We start from the raw sequence: 20,494 nt of genomic DNA, 5'->3' as shown, positions 1-20,494 counted from the left end.
AGGTATATTCGTATCGTAATGAGTGAACTGAATATAGCCTACGCAATTCAACATCTCATCTTATCTTAAAAAGAACTCACCTAATCTCCTATTTCCAAGTTGCTATTTGTATAATGTAACTGTTGGTGACCAACAATTGATTGCACAAGCCAGAGGCGAACAAAACTTTTTTTTAGGAATCACTATTAAATTATATAATAAAAATATATTTTTATTATTTTAATATTTTTTAAAGAATTAAATTAAAATTTTATCATTTTTGAATGATCAAGTGTAATTCTACCATTACAATTTTAAAATTTTATAAACTATAAACAAATCTTAAATAGAAAATTTTTCATTTTAGAAAGACTGGACCTCTCAACCCTTGGATTCACCACTGTACCAAGAATTACATAAATAAATTAAGAGATATTTTAGGGAGAAAATCAATGATAGATGAAGAATTCACGGAAAAGATTAATTACAACTGGAGATAGGAAAATGTTTAGTTTTCAAATCATAATAGTTATGTTTGTTTTGAATTTGATATTGATTTGGGATAACAAAACTTTTAAGCTTACTATTTAAATTAAGTAGTTTAATTTAGGTTAAGAGAAAGGATGTAGACATGAGCCCTACCCCCTTTTTATCTTTAAAAACAAACAAACATTTATTACTTAAAAACAAAACAATATGATAATAAAAGGGATTTAAACATTCCATTCTAGTATAGATTTATATAAGAAAATAAAAGATGAAAGCTTAAATTCTGCCCTTATTTCTTATATTTTGTAAAAGTTGTGGATTTAATTTTTATATTTTTATTTGATCAAATTTAGCTCTTGCACTTTTCAATTTTTAAAATTTTAGTCTTGACAGTAACAATTAATTTTAATTACTAGTCTTGTACTATTCACACGTTGTAAATTTAGTCCATTTTCTTCAATTAGATCATTCAAGCCCCTGTACTTTTCAATTTTAATGCAAATGATAGTCTTTAATTTATTAACTGGATTTTTAGTTAGTAATATGTAGAAATAATAAGTTAACATAACATTACACATATGACAAAATGTTTGACGCATCAAATTTTGGAAATAGCAAACTTTACTTAATAAATTTAACAAAATATTGTTCAGTGATGACTTAAATTTTAAAATTTGAAAAACACAATGACTGAAAATAATTAAATAAAAGTGCAAGGATTAAATCCGTAAATTTTACTAAGTATAAAGAATAATAACAAAATTTAACCAAAATAAAAGAAACCAAAAGTAGAGTCCTTAAGTGAGGATTTGAAAGCATATACCCAAAGTGAGTAAGAGTATTGCACACTTGTTTCTCTTCCTAAACATGTGTTTGCAATGGTTCTCAAACTCCTTAATGAGAGTCACAAGGCTAATAATTGCAGTGACAGCTTAACTTCAAGTTTTGTATACAAGTGAATAATTAAAAATGAAGAAAAAGAAACTCACGTCAATAACTTTGATATCAACACTAATTTATTACTGAACCAATGGTGTGATCCACGATTCAAATTTTACTATGTTTGCATTTTTATACAAAAGAAGTCCATCATGTAGGGCCTATAAAATTGGCATCAACACTTGTGGTGCAGGGGATTTGCCTATACGAGCCGGCGATCCAGCTATCAATTTAGTCACTCATACTTGTTCCCCTCCCTAAATTTCTTTACGAAGAATCATCCGTTTACCCTCAACCGTCGCCGAGGCTAGCACTCGTTGAATGCATGGAACTCACTTCCCCGCTAGATGATTGCCCCAGAAACACCCAAATTAGCCTCTAAGCCTAACATTGAAAATTCAGGCATTTATTTATTTATTGATCTGTGTGTACCTACTTGTTCCATTTCTTTATTTTTTTAAATAAAAAAGTCTAATTTAAATATATGAGTAAATATTTGATACATTATTACTAAATTTTTTTGGTGGATTATAATAACAGAGTAAAGTCCGAACAATAAATGCGACTAGTACGATTCAAACCCAAGTATATCTGGGACGGTAAACACCCTTGACCATCACATAAAACTCAATACTGTATTTTTTATTTCATTAACAATTTTAAAAAGATTATAATATATTTTAATATTAACTCTTATCCTAATTATAGTCTAAAACCTAACTTAACCCCTAAATGTATACATCCATTTGGTTTATCATATCTTAATTCTTCTGGAAATCATAAGAAGAAAAGAAATTATAAAGAAAAAAAAACCTAAAATTCTATTAAAAATATAAAATTACTGCATTTTAAAAATATGCAGGATACAAAGCACGTTTTTCAAACTGATGTAATGAGCGATAATGGCAAAGCAGAGGTTTGACCAAGTAAGCTGTGTTTCGACAAATAATTTTAGTTGTTTAAGTGTTAACACAAACGTCTTCTAGACGATCCCCAAGAGTTGAAGGAGTTAGACACCAGGACGCGTACAATACTATTTGGTGCCGCCCCCATCGTATGAAGAAACTTCCTTTTCTTTTCTCTTTTCAAAGTCAAAATTAACCCCAACATTAGTATATACTTCCTTCGAATTTTTCTTTTTCTTTTACTTTGATTTTTCTTTTCTATTTTCTTTCCTCTTTAATTGCTACTGCCTAGCAATCTTCTCCCAAACCCCCATCTACAATTATCTATTCTTCTTTTGCTTTTTTGTTCGTTTTTTTTTTTTCTCTCAGATCATAAATTATTTTTTGTTTAGAGAAGTAAAAGGTTGATCCAATGAGTTCCAGTACGCCATCATCTAGCGCTGGAGGTGTTGGATCCGCTGATTCTGCTGCTCCTAGAAGAAATTCCAAGCGACCCAAATGTAATCTCCTTTCTTTTATTCTTATCGCCTGCGTAGTTTGACTTTGCTACTTGTTTTTAGCTTTTCTGCGATTTATCATCTTTTTTTTTTCTTTTCTAAATTCTTGTATTTGCTCTAGTTTTGCTGCGTGATTGTTTGTCTGTTTTGTGTTTTTTGTTGTTAGTTTTGTGTTATAATTTGTTCCAAAGTTAGATTTCAAATCCTTAGATTTATAATTAGGGCTTATTGGATTTACTGGTATTATTAATCAAATCTAACTGTTCATCAGACCCTGATATTGCCTTTTGTGCTTGTAATTTTAGATATTAGAACTGAAGAATAAGTTATCAAATCTTTTGTTTTAGTAGCTCTTGATTGTGATAATAACCCCTTCTTTTATCTGTTTGATTTTCATCTCAGACTCTAAGTTCACTCAGCAAGAGCTTCCAGCTTGCAAGCCAATCCTCACGCCACGATGGGTGGGTTTTTATTATTTCGAGTCCATAAACAATGGTTTCGTTGCAATTCGATGGCATTTCTGGAAAACTGTTTTTGTTAAATATGGCTTTTCTTGTTATGCAGGTCATATCAGCCTTTATGCTTGTTAGCATTGTCTTCATTCCTATTGGAGTGGTCTCTCTGTTTGCTTCTCGAGATGTATGATTATAAGATAAAAAAGAAAAAAAAGAGAAAAGAATCTTGCAATATTCAGTTGTCTTCCTTTTTATATTGGTTAAGCGTTCATTTTCATTTTTCTTTATCAGGTCGTCGAAATCATTGATCGGTATGAAACTGCATGTGTACCGGACGGCTACAAAAATGATAAGGTCACATTCATACAAAGTAATTTGACCAAACAATGCAACAGAACATTGACAGTAAGTTTCTTATACAGCTTCTCTCATCAGAACATCAAGTGATGAATGCATGATATACACACGCAAGCACATATTAAAGAAATCAAATCCTGGAGGTAACTCGTAGTTATCTAACTATGGTTTTAGGGAATAAATTGACTGCTTTGCTTATGTCCTTTATGCAATCAGGCATATATAAAGAAATTAAATTCTGATAAGACACTCTCTTCCAAGTCCCAACCATGGTCTCAGCGTCATTATATTAGCATATCAATAATCAGAATTAAATCCTGCAGGCAAATGAAAAATAAATATATCTTCTTACCATTCTCTTGTTGCTTTTACTAGGTTAAGAAGCGAATGAAGAAGCCTATCTATGTCTACTACCAACTGGACAATTTCTACCAGAATCATCGGAGGTATATCTTTTCTACCTTCACTATAAGTTTTGCTCTCCATTATGTGCTCTATTGCTTGCTGGCTGATCTTTAAAATGATGTTAAGGATATCCTTTTTTTCATTAGCAGACATCATGCAATGTTTTAACTAATGGACCAGAAGTAGTTTGTCAAAATGTATAATAAAAAAATATTCAATGAATGAACCACATTCTTCAGATTTTCTCTACCTGTAGTTTGAAAATATTACATCTTTTAAGGAATGGTGGGATCTAGGATTTATGAAGGAATGGTAGTAATTAGATCTTTGAAAACTTTATGCATTGATGGATTCTTTGATTGGTTTGAGATGTTCCCTTTGGTGCACTAAAAAAAAAATTATTTTGAACTATTCTCATGCTCTTCTTCTAGGCTTTTAAATTTGCTTGTTTGCTTGATTTCGCTTTTCCATTGGTTTGATGACAATCCATTGTCTTCAGCCCTGCATTTGTTGTATTTATTTTGAGCCATGTCAACCTCTTGCTCCTTTTCCTTTTTCCTATTCCCATTTTTGGAAATGCATTTATTTATGATGATTCTTTCTCATCAAGTTTGATGATGGCTTTCTATAACTCAGGTATGTGAAGAGCCGAAGTGACTCACAGTTGAAAGAAAATAGCAGTTGGGATGATGTTAGTTCTTGTAAGCCTGAAGATATGTCTAAGGACCAGCCAATTGTTCCCTGTGGTCTTATAGCTTGGAGTTTATTTAATGATACCTATAGTTTCTCCCTCAACGATCAGCAATTGGCAGTGAACAAGAAGGGCATCTCCTGGAAAAGTGATAGGGACAGTAAATTCGGGAAAGATGTATTTCCCCAAAATTTTCAGAATGGAAGTCTTAAAGGTGGTGCAACGCTTAATCTATCTATCCCGGTAAGCTTTCATCTTCAAATCTGGCATAATTTAGTTTACTGTTTTATTTTCTGAACTATTTAGTTTCTTCAACTAGTGATGTAGAATTCGAAAAAAAAAATTGGAATAAGCACCAAGGAAATACTATGAACTTTCAAATGTCAAATCCCGGAACTCAAATCTCAATTTTCATGAAAAAAAACCACCCACGTGGTTGCAATTTTTTTTCATTGAAGGAGTATTTGTTTTATTGTTGAATTCCTTCCTGCATACATTGAACTACTGCCTAATTTATCCAGTTCCTTCTGTATAACAGTTAAGTGAGCAAGAAGACCTCATTGTTTGGATGCGAACTGCTGCGCTGCCAACATTTAGAAAATTGTATGGGAAGATTGAACAGGATCTCCAACCAAATGATCAAATACATGTGACATTGGATAATAACTACAATACTTACAGTTTCAATGGCAAGAAAAAACTAGTGCTTTCAACTACTAGCTGGCTTGGTGGAAAAAATGACTTCCTTGGCATTGCTTATCTCACTGTTGGCGGGCTGTGCTTCTTTTTGGCTTTGTCTTTCACTGTTGTCTACCTTGTCAAGCCAAGGTAATTTCTTTGGTCAATTTCATAGGGTGAGTTTAGATGGGCGGTGCGTTTACTTGCGTTTTGGGTAAAAACAGCTGTGGCGGTGAGATTAGATACTGTAGCGATATTGTAGCGTGAGACAAAAAGTAAGCTAAACGCACCGCACTCAATCGCCCATCCAAACCCACTCATACTGCCCATAGTCAAACGGCATCTAGACTTCAAAATATTATCGAAGGTTGCTTTTATCTGTTAATAATTTCTAGTAGCTGAGGAGGTGAAGCTAACATCTTAGTGATACAAATGAGGCTAGGATGTTTAGGGTATTTGCAAGGTATCATAGCATCTAAACCCTAAACTTGTAGAATTTTTTTAGCCATATTTTTCTCTACAATTTAGCATAGCTTTGTCCCCAGTCTTTTAAGCAGCATTTTCAAGTCTACCTTCTCTTTTTTCCTTTTAACTTGAAGCTAACATGTCAGCGATGTAAATTAGGCCAGGGTGTTCTTTTTAAAACAAGTGAACTGTATCCATTTCTGACATTTACTCATATCCAGCATTCACACCCAAGTCCGAGTATCATAATATAATATTGGGTAGTTGTAACTGATGAGGTATTGTGTTATCATTTCAGGCGACTAGGAGACCCATCGTATTTGTCATGGAACAGAAATCCAGGAGGACATTAAGCAATTCAAGAACCTGGAACCTCTCATCACCAATGGTTACAGTTGGGTTGATGGGTTGATGTATTAAAATGGCCTATATATATATATAATATAGTTTGTGTTTGCCTGATACATTTGTGTATTTTAAACCCTAGGAACAATGACAGATTTTTATGTAAAATTTCAGCAACCCCCCGGCACAAAGATATTCAATCTTGCAACTATTATGTTTCATGTTTGGTTCATTTTTTAAATGCGAAGGGAAAGTAAGGCATATTCACTAAATCCTTGTATTTTTCTTAACCCATGGAGGGACAATAAAGAATACTCGATTAAGCTCGTGACTTAAATTTGTACAAAGATGTTATGTTTTGGGTACAAGGTTAAACGTTGAAGCTGTGCCGACATAAATTTTATTCACTTTTAGTATGAATCATTATAATTATAACATGAAAAACCACCAACATTGTAACACAAATCACTAATCTCAAACTTCAATACCAGTTAATTGCACTAGAAAATTTCAAATTCAGTCCCAAACTTCACTATATTTCCAAACTATTGAAGATCAATAAGTTCTTTCTATTATTAAACTGTTCTAAATTAATCTTAAACATTAACGTGTTTTAATTACATTTAAAAACCTTCAAAATCATATATCAATAATTTTCTATTACTAAATTGTTAATTTAACTACTAAATTACTTTATGTGACATAATTTAAAATAAATTAATTCGACTATAAATATTTTAAAATAAAACATTAAAAATAAAAAAAAGGAAAAGTAAAATGTTGCCATTACTTAAAAAAATTAAAAACTAAAAACAAAGAAAAGTGAAGGGTGAAATTTCTTTTCTTTTTTTTGTTTTACGACGACGTTTTATTTTTCTTTTAATTTTTCATTTAACTTTTTCTTCCATTTTAATGTTTTATTTTCTTTTAAAAATTCATTTTAATTTATGCCAAACAAGATTTAACGATTTTAACAATAAAATGGTCTAAATAATATAACCTTGATAGTTTAAATTGTAATTAGAATCTTTTAAAGCTTGATGACCAATTTAAAAAGAGAATTATATTTTGAAAATATATAATTAACTCTTTTAAAGAAATCAGTTATTTAACAAAGCAAAGACCAAAAGCAATTTGGTGAATAATCAAATATTGACACGATAAGAAACATCGAATATATAATTTTGAAAGGATTGGGGAAATTCACCAAATTTAGACTTTTTTTTAATATAATTGGGGAGGAAAATGAGATTGCTCAGAATCAAATCCAAACTTTTATGTCTATAAGATATTATTTTTGTGACCGGATCAAGAGATTGTTGGGTAGGCTTTTATGTAAAATATTTTCTTTATGTCTATTTAATATTGAGAGTTGTAGGTGACATTAGTACAAGGAATTACAATTTTAAGTGTTAGCAGTCAAGTTGATGTAATAAACTCACACCTCCTTTTGCAGCGCCAAATATCTGAAGATATTTTGCCAAAGAATAAGTTAAAAGGAATCTGAAGATATTTTATGCAAATAAATTTGAAAAAGAAAATGAAATCTGAAGACATTTTATAGAAAAGAACAAAATTTGAAACAAGTAATGCCAACTATTTCAAAATTGGTTAAAATAATTATAAAAAATTCTCTTAAATTTCGTAATTTCTTCAAGTATGTTTCTATATTTTATTGCTCCCAAACAAACCATTTAATTTTTAGTTTGTATTTAAATAAGTCCTAAATATATATTTAAATGCCAAATACAACTCATATTTTAAATGAGTCTAACTTTTTGTTGAAGTTTATTTTTAAATTTAATATTTTTATCCCAACACTCTTAAATATCAAATTAAATTTTGGGCTTAAACAGTAACCCGTCCCATGAATATGTTTGTTATTCAGTAGTGAACTTAAAATAGAATTGTTTAAGTTCCAAGCAATCTGCCCCACTTTAGACTAAGGGTCTGTTTGATTGACGGAATTGATTTTCCAGAAAATCATTTCCAACTTTTCCAGCGTTTGATTGGCGGAAAATATTTTCCATTTGGAAAATGAACTCCAAAACAAGGGAAAATGGGTTACATTTTAGGGAAAATTTCTTACCCTTTCAATTTCCGTAAGACATTTTCCGTGCTCTCCTCTTTATCGCCTCCTTCATTCCTTCCTTCATTTCCGGTAGAAAACTGCTTCTGTTTATCGATTTTTCAGTAACTTGTTTTTTTAATTATTCAATACTTGTTTTTTTAACACAAGTACAAATAATTTATTTGATATTAGTTTTTTTCAATTTATAACGATTAATATTGTAGCTTAATAATTGATTATTATTATAAATAAATCATTGCAATATATGTAAAAATAATTTAAAATATAAAAATTTATTAATATAAATTAATATATGTAAAAACAACTTTTCCGAAAAATATTTTCAAAAAATCTACCAAGCAGCAGAAAATATTTTACACAGATTCAATCAAACACCAGAAAATATTTTCCAGTAAATCATTTTACAGAAAAGTAAAACATTTTCCAAAAATCATTTTACGGAAAATATTTTACTCTCAATCAAACAGACCCTAAGCTTGGACCTAGATTTTTCAGCCTGAGCAGGCATGATTTATTTCATTATTTATAAAAAATAAAAATGATTTTACGTTATTATTTATAATTTTATAATTAAATTTAAATAAATAAATTATTATTTTTAAACAACTAAGTAGATCATTTGGGCGGGTCAAGCTCCAACTATGGTATGAATGAAATTTTTTTAAAATTGAGCTTCAGCCTAATTCAATCATAATCTCTCTATGCCTTTACAGCTACTCTACGTTGTAAGACATTATTCTAAGGATCCACTTCAAACATCTCTATATAAGCTCCTCTCACACATGTAGAGAAATGAATTATTTGTGAAATTCTTGATTGATTGTATTGCTGTGAAAATGTTACAATTTATACAAGTGTTGCAGCCCGTGTAAGCTGCTGAAAATCTATTGCATAGTAGTATATCAAGCCTAGAAAAAAGGAGAATAAGCTGACTGAGTAACCATCTAACTAATTACAAAATTATTGACAAAATTAAAATAAGCAACGCTATTAATACGGAAGATTAAATACTAAATTCGTTCCGGTAGACACCTTGAAAAATCAAAAAACATATTTTCTCTATAAATAAATATCAATGCTTAGGGAAATGGAAAGTCTGCCTAAGTGGTTGGGTTTTGCAGTCTTCTTTTGGTTTATTTATTGCTTTGTCGGGTGTTAATATCTGTTTTAGATTTGGACTGATTTTATTTTGTTATTTTTGTTTGGACTTTTCCTTGTGCTTTGGGCCTGTTTAGTTTTTGGGCTCTGTTTTTCCGTGTGCATTGGGTCTCTTCAATTTTTTGGGCTCGGTTTTAATTATGGAATCCAACCATTCTTCCTTAAAAAAATCATGGGAGAACTAAGATGTCCATTAAAATTTTATTCATTACTAAAATAACAAAGACAAACAAAGTGCACAATAGACACTACTCAAAGCTACTAACAATCCTTGTGTAATAGGAATCAAATTTAATTATTTTAGCGTAAAATATAAAAGACTATTATTTGATATATTTTCAGTGAAAAGTATATATTTATTGAGTAAAAGATATGACTATATATTTGGATAGTTATGTCTTTATAAAGAGACATGAAAACTCCTTGAAATAGGAGTGGAAATTCATTTGTATGGTACATAAAAAAAACATTAAAAGTTTCTTTTTATCCTCCTCCATCTTAAATATTTCCAGATTGTTCTATAGAGAATTACTGTAGAAGTTTATTATAGAAATTGATACTCTTGCTATGCTCCACTCAATGCTCAGTGGACTGTTTTCGTCCTTGCAAAATGTCGATAACCATTGAACTTCATTGTATCATTAAGGTTTATTTGTCAGTAACTCTCTTGCTCACCAAAATATAGGTGGGGGCAAATAAAACCTTAAATATAGTAGAATGGCTACATGCCTTGAAGCTTTCGATTAATTTCTTATAAGTTCATTTTTATCTCCACCCGCCAACAATTTTAAAATTCTATTTTCACAATTTATGAGAAATTAAAGAAGGTTTATTTGTTCACCACACATTTATATGCCACTACTAGCATGGTACTATGAGGATGACTATTGAAAATTGTGGCTGCATTAGGATTAGTAATCTTGTCAAATTTTGATTTAGAAGAAATCTTTATCACGAGGAAAGGTAAGTCAAATATATTATTTTACTTGTGTTGGATTTCAAAAGTTAAGTTATATTGATAGTAATCATATTATACAAAAAGTATGATTGTCTCATGGATTATTTATTTGATAGAGATTAAATACTAGTTTATCATATGTATGATATTTTTAATATGCATAGTTTTGTTTGATATAGAATTATATAATATATATGATATGTATATATTTTTACAATCATGAAAAGAGAAAGAAAAGAAGTCGAAGAAAATTTTAAGCAATGCAAGGAAATGATGTTTCGGTTGGTGCCTTAAATCGAAAACATATTCTTGTTCAGTGATTTGAAATCCTAATAATCATGTTTATTTGGTAAACTTCCAAATGTGAAAAGTTATGATTTTTCAAAAAGGTACTTATGTACTAATTGATACATTATATATAGATGTTTGGTAGGAGTTGAAATAATTAATCCATTCCATCCAAATTATGAGTTAAATTTTTTCAATACAAAAATTTTCTTTATTTCTCATGAACTTGAGATATTTAATGATTTGCTTTATTCGGGTCATGATATTAGTAACTGGCATTTGAGACATTATTTAAGTGTATTAATCGATAAATGATACCATGAATCGGAGGTTATCATATAGATGATCATATAATATGAATTATCTTGGTTGATTTAAAATAACCATAGACTAAAAAAATGTGCAATCATATATAAAACCATTTAGGTTATGGTATAAGGTTTGGGCTAGAAGTGGCTTTGACAAGAAATGAAATAAGTCAGATGCAATTTGCATGGTTAATTTTTCTTGTTAAAGTAGCATTAGCTTATATATATAATAAGATCACTGTTCTGATATGAATCTTCTAGTGAGAATGTGAACGTGATAATCATATATTTGAAACTGGGATCATATTGTGCATATTTATGATGGTGCACATAGTTTTTATATATGACTTATATATGATCTATTGTCTCATGATTCTCTAAAATTTTGAGATATAGTAAATTTGCTATAAATCAAAAGATCTCATGAGTATGAAAATAGCAATATGATTGGACATGATTTTGACCATAGTAAAAAGATTGGACAACTAGTGGTCCTCAAATATGATTAGGATCTAAAAATATATGAATCACCCTTATATGTATATGGTTTTTTAAAAAAAGCCATGTTATATTGACTATGATAAGAAGCTACAAAAATAGCAAATATGTTATCTTGTTCCATCAAGAGATTTGAGGCCTCTTTGTAATAACTTACTTGGTGAAAAAGACATGATAATAACAATAAAGTGATCATTGTGAATTGATAATCATTCAATGGATATTCTTAATAGCATTCTTTTGCAAAAGAATGGATAATGAACATGATATGGATGTTGGTCTTATAAACTTTCAAGACAAATAAATATAAAGTTTCACCATGTGATACATAAAATTAACATAACTAGCTTAGTATAACGTTAAGGCTTAAGTTCAATGAGATAAAGTATATCATCATTATGTAACTTATAAGGGGAATGATGAGTATTACACTATTAATAGACTCATAACATAAATATATTAGAGTGTTATAATTACTGGAACATTCTCGATGAGATCTATCTATGTGAGTGAGTCGAGGTGTGGCCGATTCTAGGAGCTCAAGGGCTTGGCTTTAACAACACTCGTGAAAAGAAGTTACAAACACATGACCATAAATGTGTCCCTGGATGTTGTACATTCACTGATGTTCAAATCATTGTGTGAGATGTGTTCAGTTAATCAAATGAAATAGATGGTTTAAAGCATAGTCGACCATGCAATTTCGATTAACTTTTAACATGTTTTCACTAAGTGAATGTTCAATCGTAAGACACATTTATTTATGCAATCGATTTTCAAGATTATCAAAATTTAGAATAATTTAAAAACGAGGGGAGATTGTTGGAACATTTTCAAAATATTTATAATGTTAAAATGTTCCAATAGTTATAATTGAAAAATTAGAAGTGACCCAAAAATTATGTCACTTGGTTATTAACCGGGAGTTATCATTATTCATAGTGATGAGTTATGTCTCATGTTATCAAAATTTATGTCACTTAATTAATAACAAATGGTCATAATTATTCAAGTAGATATCTATTGAATAATTATGCTTATTGCTAAAACATGTGACTAACCATTTGGATAGTCATGTCTCTATGAAGAAATATGAGAACTCCTATAAATAGGAGTTTTATTTGTTGGACACACCCAAAATATAAAAGCTTTTGTTTCTTTTGATTATTCATATTCTATTGTTTTTAGATTGTTATATAGAGAATTATTTTAGAATTTCTTTATAAAAATTAATATTCTTGTTATGCTTCGCGCAATTCTTAGTAGACTATTTTCGTCAGTGCAGAATGTAGACGGTCATTAGGTTTAATTTTATCCTCGAGGTTCATTTGCTAGTAACTCTTTTGTACACCAAATATAGGTAAGGGCAAATAGAACCTTAAAGAATGTGACATTGATACACACATTGAAGCTTTCGTTAGTTTCTTATAAGTTCATTTTTTATCTTTATAGACCAACATTTTTTTTAAATTTTACAAGCGAGACTAAAAAATATATATAATTTATTTATTTATTTATTAAAAAATATATTAAAGACATGATGATTTTTTAACCCCACTTATGAAATAAAAACAATCGCAATGTATTAAATAATTATCCAAAAAATACAATAATATTAACGATGTTATTCAAGTACCTAAAAAAGATACCCACCTGATTAATGGAATTCAAATTTAGGTACCGGTTAGATCCAAATGCTTAGGTGCCAAGTATTCAGGGACTAAAGTGTGCATTAACCCTTAAAAAAACTCATCATCATTTGGGCAAAACAACAAACACCTCTAATGCAATATGTTTTCAGTGATAATTTTGAGTCACAAAAGGTCAAAGTACAATATGTTTTCAGTGATAATTTTGAGTCATAAAAGGTCAAAGAGACAAAGTCCTCTTTCCTACAACATCAGAAATAAGGTGCAGGTAAACCAATTGGAAATTCGCCTTGCTTTCATTGGCGAGTCTTTTAGAAGTAGAAAAACACTTAGAAACAAGTAAAGCCAAAGAGGATCTTCGATCATATTCAAAGAGTCAGAAGATTGACACAAACCTCTCTCTCTCTATAAATCATGGGCTGTTTACAAATATATAATATTTCTATTTAAAAAGCAAAAACATGTTATTACTAATTGGCTTTTTAAATTGTTTTTGGTTAAATTCATTTTTACTCACTCTCATCTCATTTAAAAATCTAAAATTTCTAATAATTTTAAAAAATATATATTTTTTCAAAATTTCTAAAAAATTCACAATATAAATTGGTTTTCATAATTATTTTTGTTTAAAATTCTTTATTTGGTACATTGTGATTGAAGTTTTTAAACCTCACTAGGGTCAAGGGTTGATAAATGTTTTATAGAGATACTCTTTGTTGACACCATTTTTGGGATGAAAAACGGGGTCGACTTGAGTTTTGGAAAATGAAACGAAAATGGGAGTCGCCACCAATCCTTTTTAATGAGGTGTGATTGGATCACCTCGAAAAGTGGTTGTTTTTAATAAACGGTTTTAATTTTATTAAAACAACGATTTTGGTCCACGAAATCTAGAAAAACGGGTTCGGGAGTCGATTACGCACGAGGAAGGATTAGCACCCTCGATACGCCCAAAATTGGTACTTAGTTGATTACTTAATGTCGAAAATTGAGAACTTTGAAGAATTTTAAAAATACGATCCTTGTATTAAAACGTTGAAAATTTTCAGGAAAAGGGGGATATTTCACGTTATTCGAGAAAGAGAATCATATCCAGTATTTTAGGACACAATGTCTCGAATTCTCGATACGCGAATAAAAAATGCTTATTTAAAATATATTTAACTATCTTGGATTAAAAAAGGGATAACGACTAATAAGTTAGGACACGATCCTTTTTTAATTCCCGATATCGTTTAAAACTTGAGTTTAAAAAGATTCGTGCAATAAGGTTTAAAAGAATATTCAATTGTTTAAATCAAATAAAAAAATCGCAACCCAATACGTTAGGGCACGATTTCTCAAAATATTAAACATTGAATATTGCATTTATTTCGAAAAATCCTCGTCTCGAGAAAACAACGTGTCACATCCAATGCGTTAGGACACAACGTATTGAATTCTCGATAACGAGCTTTTTATCATTTTTAAAAGAGCAATCTCGATTATTTAAATTCAACGAAGAAAATCGGAACCCAATACGTTAGGGCTCGATTCTCTCGAAGATCCAAAATACCGAATATTACTTATATTTTTAAATTTTCTTTTTTTTGAAATCTAAATAAAAATGGGTGTAATGGAATAACAATGATAATGATGTAAGTAAAAATAATACAAGCAAAAACAAAAGATAAATAAATAAGAAGTCACACGTATATAAATAAAATCAATCACATATGTACAATAATGAGCAATAAACAAATAAAAATTCTAAAGCATAATAAATAATAATAACGGACATACAAGTAAATAAATAAATGAAGAAAATAAATAAAAGATATGTATATGGATTATAAAAAAATAAAAGCATAAATATTTACATATATAGGTATATAGATTATAAAATAAAATAAAAATATATAAGTATGTATACATGAGATTGTAAAATTACGGAGAATATATATGTATGTATATATATAATGAAATTTGGAATTAAAAGATATACATAATAATAATAATAATAATAATAATAATAATAATAAGCTAAAAAATAAAATAAAGTAAAAATGAAACAACGATACATTGAAATACGAAAAGAAAGCATAAATAATGAAGAATAGAAAATAAAAAAAATAAAAATTAAAGAGAAAAAAAAGGTAAATAAATAAAATAAGCAGAACATCATAAATAAGTAAAAAGGATTAGATTAAAGTCAAAACAAAATTTAAGGGAAGAAATCAAAAATAAATAAATAAAAAAAACGTCCCAGGATCAAATCGCAACGCGCGTTTGACATGGGGGACCAAAAGGGAAAATTTCCCTAGCCCCAAAACGCAACGCTTTAATGCGGACTTAATCGAAACAGAAATAAAATTATAAGGCTAAATTGAAAATGGAAGAAAAGGAAGAAAAATGGTCAAATTGCAACGCGTTGCAAAATCGAAGGGACTGCGCGCATAAATATACCTTTTTTAGAAAACACGCGGATCCCCTGGGAAAATGGGTCGGGTCTCGGGTCAGGAGCCCAAAACGACGTCGTTTTTGGGGCTCTCCTGACCCTCTCAAAACGGCGTCGTTTCTTAATACTATAAAAGGCAGAAAATTTTTAAAAATTCTTCATTTTTCCTTTCTTTCACAAAAAAAACTTCAGAATACTCTCTCAACTCTCCCTTTCCCTGGGCACTGCCCAGAATCAGGCCAACACCGCCGCCGTGCCGCCGCCTCGCCGGCCACTGTACACGGTGGCCGAAAAATTCAAAAAAGGTATTTTTTGCTTCTTTTTTTTTTACGTTTATACGTTATATATAGTTTTAAAAAAAAAAGAAACAAAATCTAATACAAATAGCTTCGAAAGGAAGAAAAATAAAGAGAAAAAAAAAAGAAAATAGATCTTATACCGAAAAAATGGTTTCTTGAATCCGTTTTTGCTTTTTTATTTCTTGGAATTGTGAATGAGGGGCCGAACCCCATTACAAAAATTTGAATGGCTTTTTATAGCCTTTTTTACAGTGTTTTTATATTATTTCTTGTCATTTCTTGCAGGCAAGTGGACGACGACAGTGGCAGAGAGTAGGTGGCGGTGGCAGGAGCTGGTGGCTGCTAAAGCGGCGGGGTGGTTGACGGCACCAGGAATTAGGTGCGGCACATGAGAAGCAGGGGCTAGGGTTCTGAAACCCTAGTTTTTTTCTCATTGGGTTTGGGCCACATTTTTTAATGTTTGGGCCTGATTTGGTTGTAATGGGTTTTGAAATTTTAGGATAGTGGGCCCGGGCTAAATTGGGCTTGTACAGCTGCCCCTCTTTGCTCATTGTCGTGTAACGATAACAGAGCAAAGACTAAAAAAGACCAATTTTGCTCGGTCTTGCTGAGTCTCGACTTCTTCTGACACTCCTCTTCTTCAAGTAGTTTCACTCCAGTCCACTGTGTCTTGTTGCTTTGATCCACTGCACTACTCTTCAGAGAGCTCTGACTTGTATCTTCAATCCACTCTGTTATAACTTTAGGTGGCGAGGTTTGTGGTTTAAATTCGTTATTGTTGATTTGCTCTACTACTGCTTAGGGTGACAGAATCTACAATCTTCGACCTATTCCACTACTGCTTAGGGTGATAGGACTAACGGCTTAAATCTGCTTCTCCACTGTATTGGAAAGATAATATTTACCATATTCGATCTGCTCCACTACTGCTTAGGGTGACAGAATCTGCAATCTTCGACCTATTCCACTACTGCTTAGGGTGATAGGACTAATGGCTTAAATCTGCTTTTCCACTGTATTGGGAAGATAAGATTCACCGTCTTCGATCTGCTTCACTACTGCTTAGGGTGACAGAATCTGCAATCTTCGACCTACTCCACTACTGCTTAGGGTGATAGGACTAATGGCTTAAATCTACTTCTCCACTGTATTGGGAAGATAAGATTCACCATCTTTGATCTGCTCCACTACTGATTAGGGTGACAAAATCTGCAATCTTCAACCTACTCCACTACTGCTTAGGGTGATAGGACTAATGGCCTAAATCTGCTTCTCCACTGTATTGGGAAGATAAGATTCACCATCTTTGATCTACTCCACTACTGATTAGGGTGACAGAATCTGTAATCTTCAACCTACTCCACTACTGCTTAGGGTGATAGGACTAATGGCCTAAATCTACTTCTCCACTGTATTGGGAAGATAAGATTCACCATCTTTGATCTGTTCCACTACTGATTAGGGTGACAGAATCTACAATCTTCAACCTACTCCACTACTGCTTAGGGTGATAGGACTAATGGCTTAAATCTGCTTCTCCACTGTATTGGGAAGATAAGATTCACCATCTTTGATCTGCTCCACTACTGATTAGGGTGACAGAATCTACAATCTTCAACCTATCCACTACTGCTTAGGGTGATAGGACTAATGGCTTAAATCTGCTTCTCCACTGTATTGGGAAGATAAGATTCACCATCTTTGATCTGCTCCACTACTGATTAGGGTGACAGAATCTGCAATCTTTAACCTACTCCACTACTGCTTAGGGTGATAGGACTAATGGCTTAAATCTGCTTCTCCACTGTATTGGGAAGATAAGATTCACCATCTTTGATCTACTCCACTACTGATTAGGGTGACAGAATCTGTAATCTTCAACCTACTCCACTACTGCTTAGGGTGATAGGACTAATGGCCTAAATCTACTTCTCCACTGTATTGGGAAGATAAGATTCACCATCTTTGATCTGTTCCACTACTGATTAGGGTGACAGAATCTACAATCTTCAACCTACTCCACTACTGCTTAGGGTGATAGGACTAATGGCTTAGATATGCTTCTCCACTTATTGGGAAGATAAGATTCACCATCTTTGATCTGCTCCACTACTGATTAGGGTGACAGAATCTGCAATCTTTAACCTACTCCACTACTGCTTAGGGTGATAGGACTAATGGCTTAAATCTGCTTCTCCACTGTATTGGGAAGATAAGATTCACCATCTTTGATCTGTTCCACTACTGATTAGGGTGACATAATCTGTAATCTTCAATCCCTCTACTGCCAATTACAGGAAGACAAGATCTGCTATCCTCGATCTCCTCCGCTGCCAAATACAGGAAGACAAGATCTGCTATCTTCGATCTCTTCTGCTGCTAAATACAGGAAGATAATATCTACTATCTTCGATCTCTTCCGCTGCCAAATACAGGAAGATAAGATCTGCTATCTTTGATCTTCTCCGCTGCCAAATACAGGAAGACAAGATCTACTATCTTCGATCTCCTCTGCTGCCAAATACAGGAAGATAAGATCTGCTATCTTCGATCTCCTCCGCTGCTAAATACAGGAAGATAAGATCCGCTATCTTCGATCTCCTCTGCTGCCAAATACAGGAAGATAAAATCTGCTATCTTCGATCTCCTCCGCTACTAAATACAGAAAGATAAGATCCGCTATCTTCGATCTCCTCCGCTGCCAAATACAGGAAGATAAGATCCGCTATCTTCGATCTCCTCCGCTGCCAAATACAGGAAGATAAGATCTGCTATCTTCGATCTCCTCCGCTGTCAAATACAGGAAGATAAGATCTGCTATCCTCATTGATAACATGACCTGTATGTTTTATTTTATGAACCTAATTATGCCTAGTGATTAGGATGGCATGATCAGAATGAATCAAATGCTCCTAACTAGATGTGTATGAATAACATTTGAATGAATGCAGAATGTCATGAGAATGATCCATTTTTAATGTTTGAGTTGTTATTGCTCATTGTCTTATCACTGACGTGTTACAACGCCTTCTTGCTTGACTGGCACTTCTGAAGAAACATTTAGCCAGGTTGCCCCCCACTGTGAACCTCAAAGTTTAATCCATTAGGGCTCAAAATTTGTACCATCAATCTCCCACTGTAACCCAAGGGTAGAAAGATATGGCTTTTCTCAATCTTCTCCTATCGCAATTTAAGGATACAGAATGTGAAGCTCTTTGGTCCTTTACCCCATTCCCAAGGTGTCATACCAAATGCTCATGCACAATTGCAAAATTTTCTTCTCCGAGAAAACCTTTTCTTATCACTCGGTGATCCTTGCTTGTTTGTTCATTGAAGTTTTGTCACCAACACGACATCTTGTCATTTGTTCAATCAATGTTTGGACAACAAAATCTGAAAGGATAGTCTTTAACTTAGACCCTTCCTTCTTAGATATTTCACCCTTTAAACTTGGTGTTTTCTAAACAATAGTCCCGTTTCAGGTTCCTATATTATTTAGAAACTTCTAGAGTAATATGCAAAACTTTCATTGTGAAAGTATCATCATTCTACTGCAACATACTAGCAAAAAAGAATATAACGATGGATGAAATAGAATTGATTTGAGAGCAAGTTCGAAATGAATGAATTATCAAGGGTAGCAAGAATAAAAAAGAAATTGATTGGAACACGTATCTTGAAAAAGAATGAAGTATTCCAAGAACAATAACAAATTCAATATATAAATAGTATGAAGGTTAGGTGCCCCAGATATCGCAGCTTGAACTTCTCTGTACAAACTTTCTGAAGACTTTCCTGAGTTTGACATGTGTTTAGGAGATCTACAAGACTCTGTCGATGCCCCAAGATGTCGCCTTACCCTTTCAGGTATAGCAAGATCACATCATGCCCCAATCTGATCAGTTCATGCCCCATTCTGATCAACATTTGAGCCGCCCTTTGGGTTTTCAACTCAAATCCCCTTTGGCCTAAGGTGCCTTTTGCGGGTTTTCCTCTTAGCCTCTCTATTTTTACTTTTTCATTTTTTCATTTTTCATCTTTTTTCTTTTTTTTTGACTCAAAGTGCCATTTGCAAGTTTTTACCTTGGTCCTTCCTTCTTCTTTAAACGAAGTGTTTCTTAACTGGATCCGAGTTTATAGGATTGGCAATCTCACTCAGGATCAGTACTCATCTGAAAATGGTCTTCTTTACCACATAGGGACATTCCTGATTTGGCATTCATTTCCCTTTAGAATCCTTTTGTTAAGGAAGAATCTTTTTCAACATCCAGCTCTCTCGTGAAATTCTCTGAGACGAGCCTATTTATTATGGGCTCATATTATTTATTTATGGTACATCCGACCCTGATGAATAGCTTTTAACCCTTTTCCTAGGGCCCACTGATCACATCGCGATTGGATCCCTTCAACAAGCAATGAGGGGATTTTAATAGGTAAAACTACCTCAATCCTGTAAACCAAAAAGAGAGGTGTTGCCCCAGTACAGATGTTCAACAAACAATGAGGGCAAATGGTAATTTCTCATGCTAGTCCTTGTTCACCTCTAGGTAATTTGGTGACAAAACGTGGTGTCTGCTTCTGAATTGATTTCAGACCTCAGTT

General features: G+C 32.1%; 1 protein-coding gene across 4 annotated transcripts; it reads left to right on the top strand.

The window, feature by feature from the left end:
* The first annotated feature begins 2,188 nt into the window (after positions 1-2,188).
* On the top strand, positions 2,189-6,477 carry LOC107904185 (ALA-interacting subunit 3). 4 transcript variants are annotated; one of them, XM_016830468.2, is made up of 9 exons: positions 2,189-2,461; positions 2,705-2,812; positions 3,212-3,270; positions 3,374-3,448; positions 3,556-3,669; positions 3,997-4,067; positions 4,663-4,960; positions 5,256-5,545; positions 6,159-6,477. In XM_016830468.2, the coding sequence occupies exons 2-9, from the start codon at positions 2,725-2,727 to the stop codon at positions 6,211-6,213; spliced, it is 1,050 nt and encodes a 349-aa protein (XP_016685957.1). In that variant the 5' UTR covers positions 2,189-2,461; positions 2,705-2,724; the 3' UTR covers positions 6,214-6,477. The 4 variants fall into 4 exon arrangements, with proteins under 4 accessions (XP_016685957.1, XP_016685958.1, XP_040950583.1 ...); XM_016830469.2 differs by having other exon boundaries at positions 2,269-2,461; positions 2,710-2,812; XM_041094649.1 differs by having other exon boundaries at positions 2,366-2,519.
* Positions 6,478-20,494: the final 14,017 nt, after the last annotated feature.

The sequence above is a fragment of the Gossypium hirsutum genome, chromosome D05 (assembly GCF_007990345.1).
Source record: "Gossypium hirsutum isolate 1008001.06 chromosome D05, Gossypium_hirsutum_v2.1, whole genome shotgun sequence".
NCBI lineage: Eukaryota > Viridiplantae > Streptophyta > Magnoliopsida > Malvales > Malvaceae > Gossypium > Gossypium hirsutum.
Note: the sequence above shows the minus strand (reverse complement) of the source record. Positions and strands in the feature narration are given on the sequence as shown.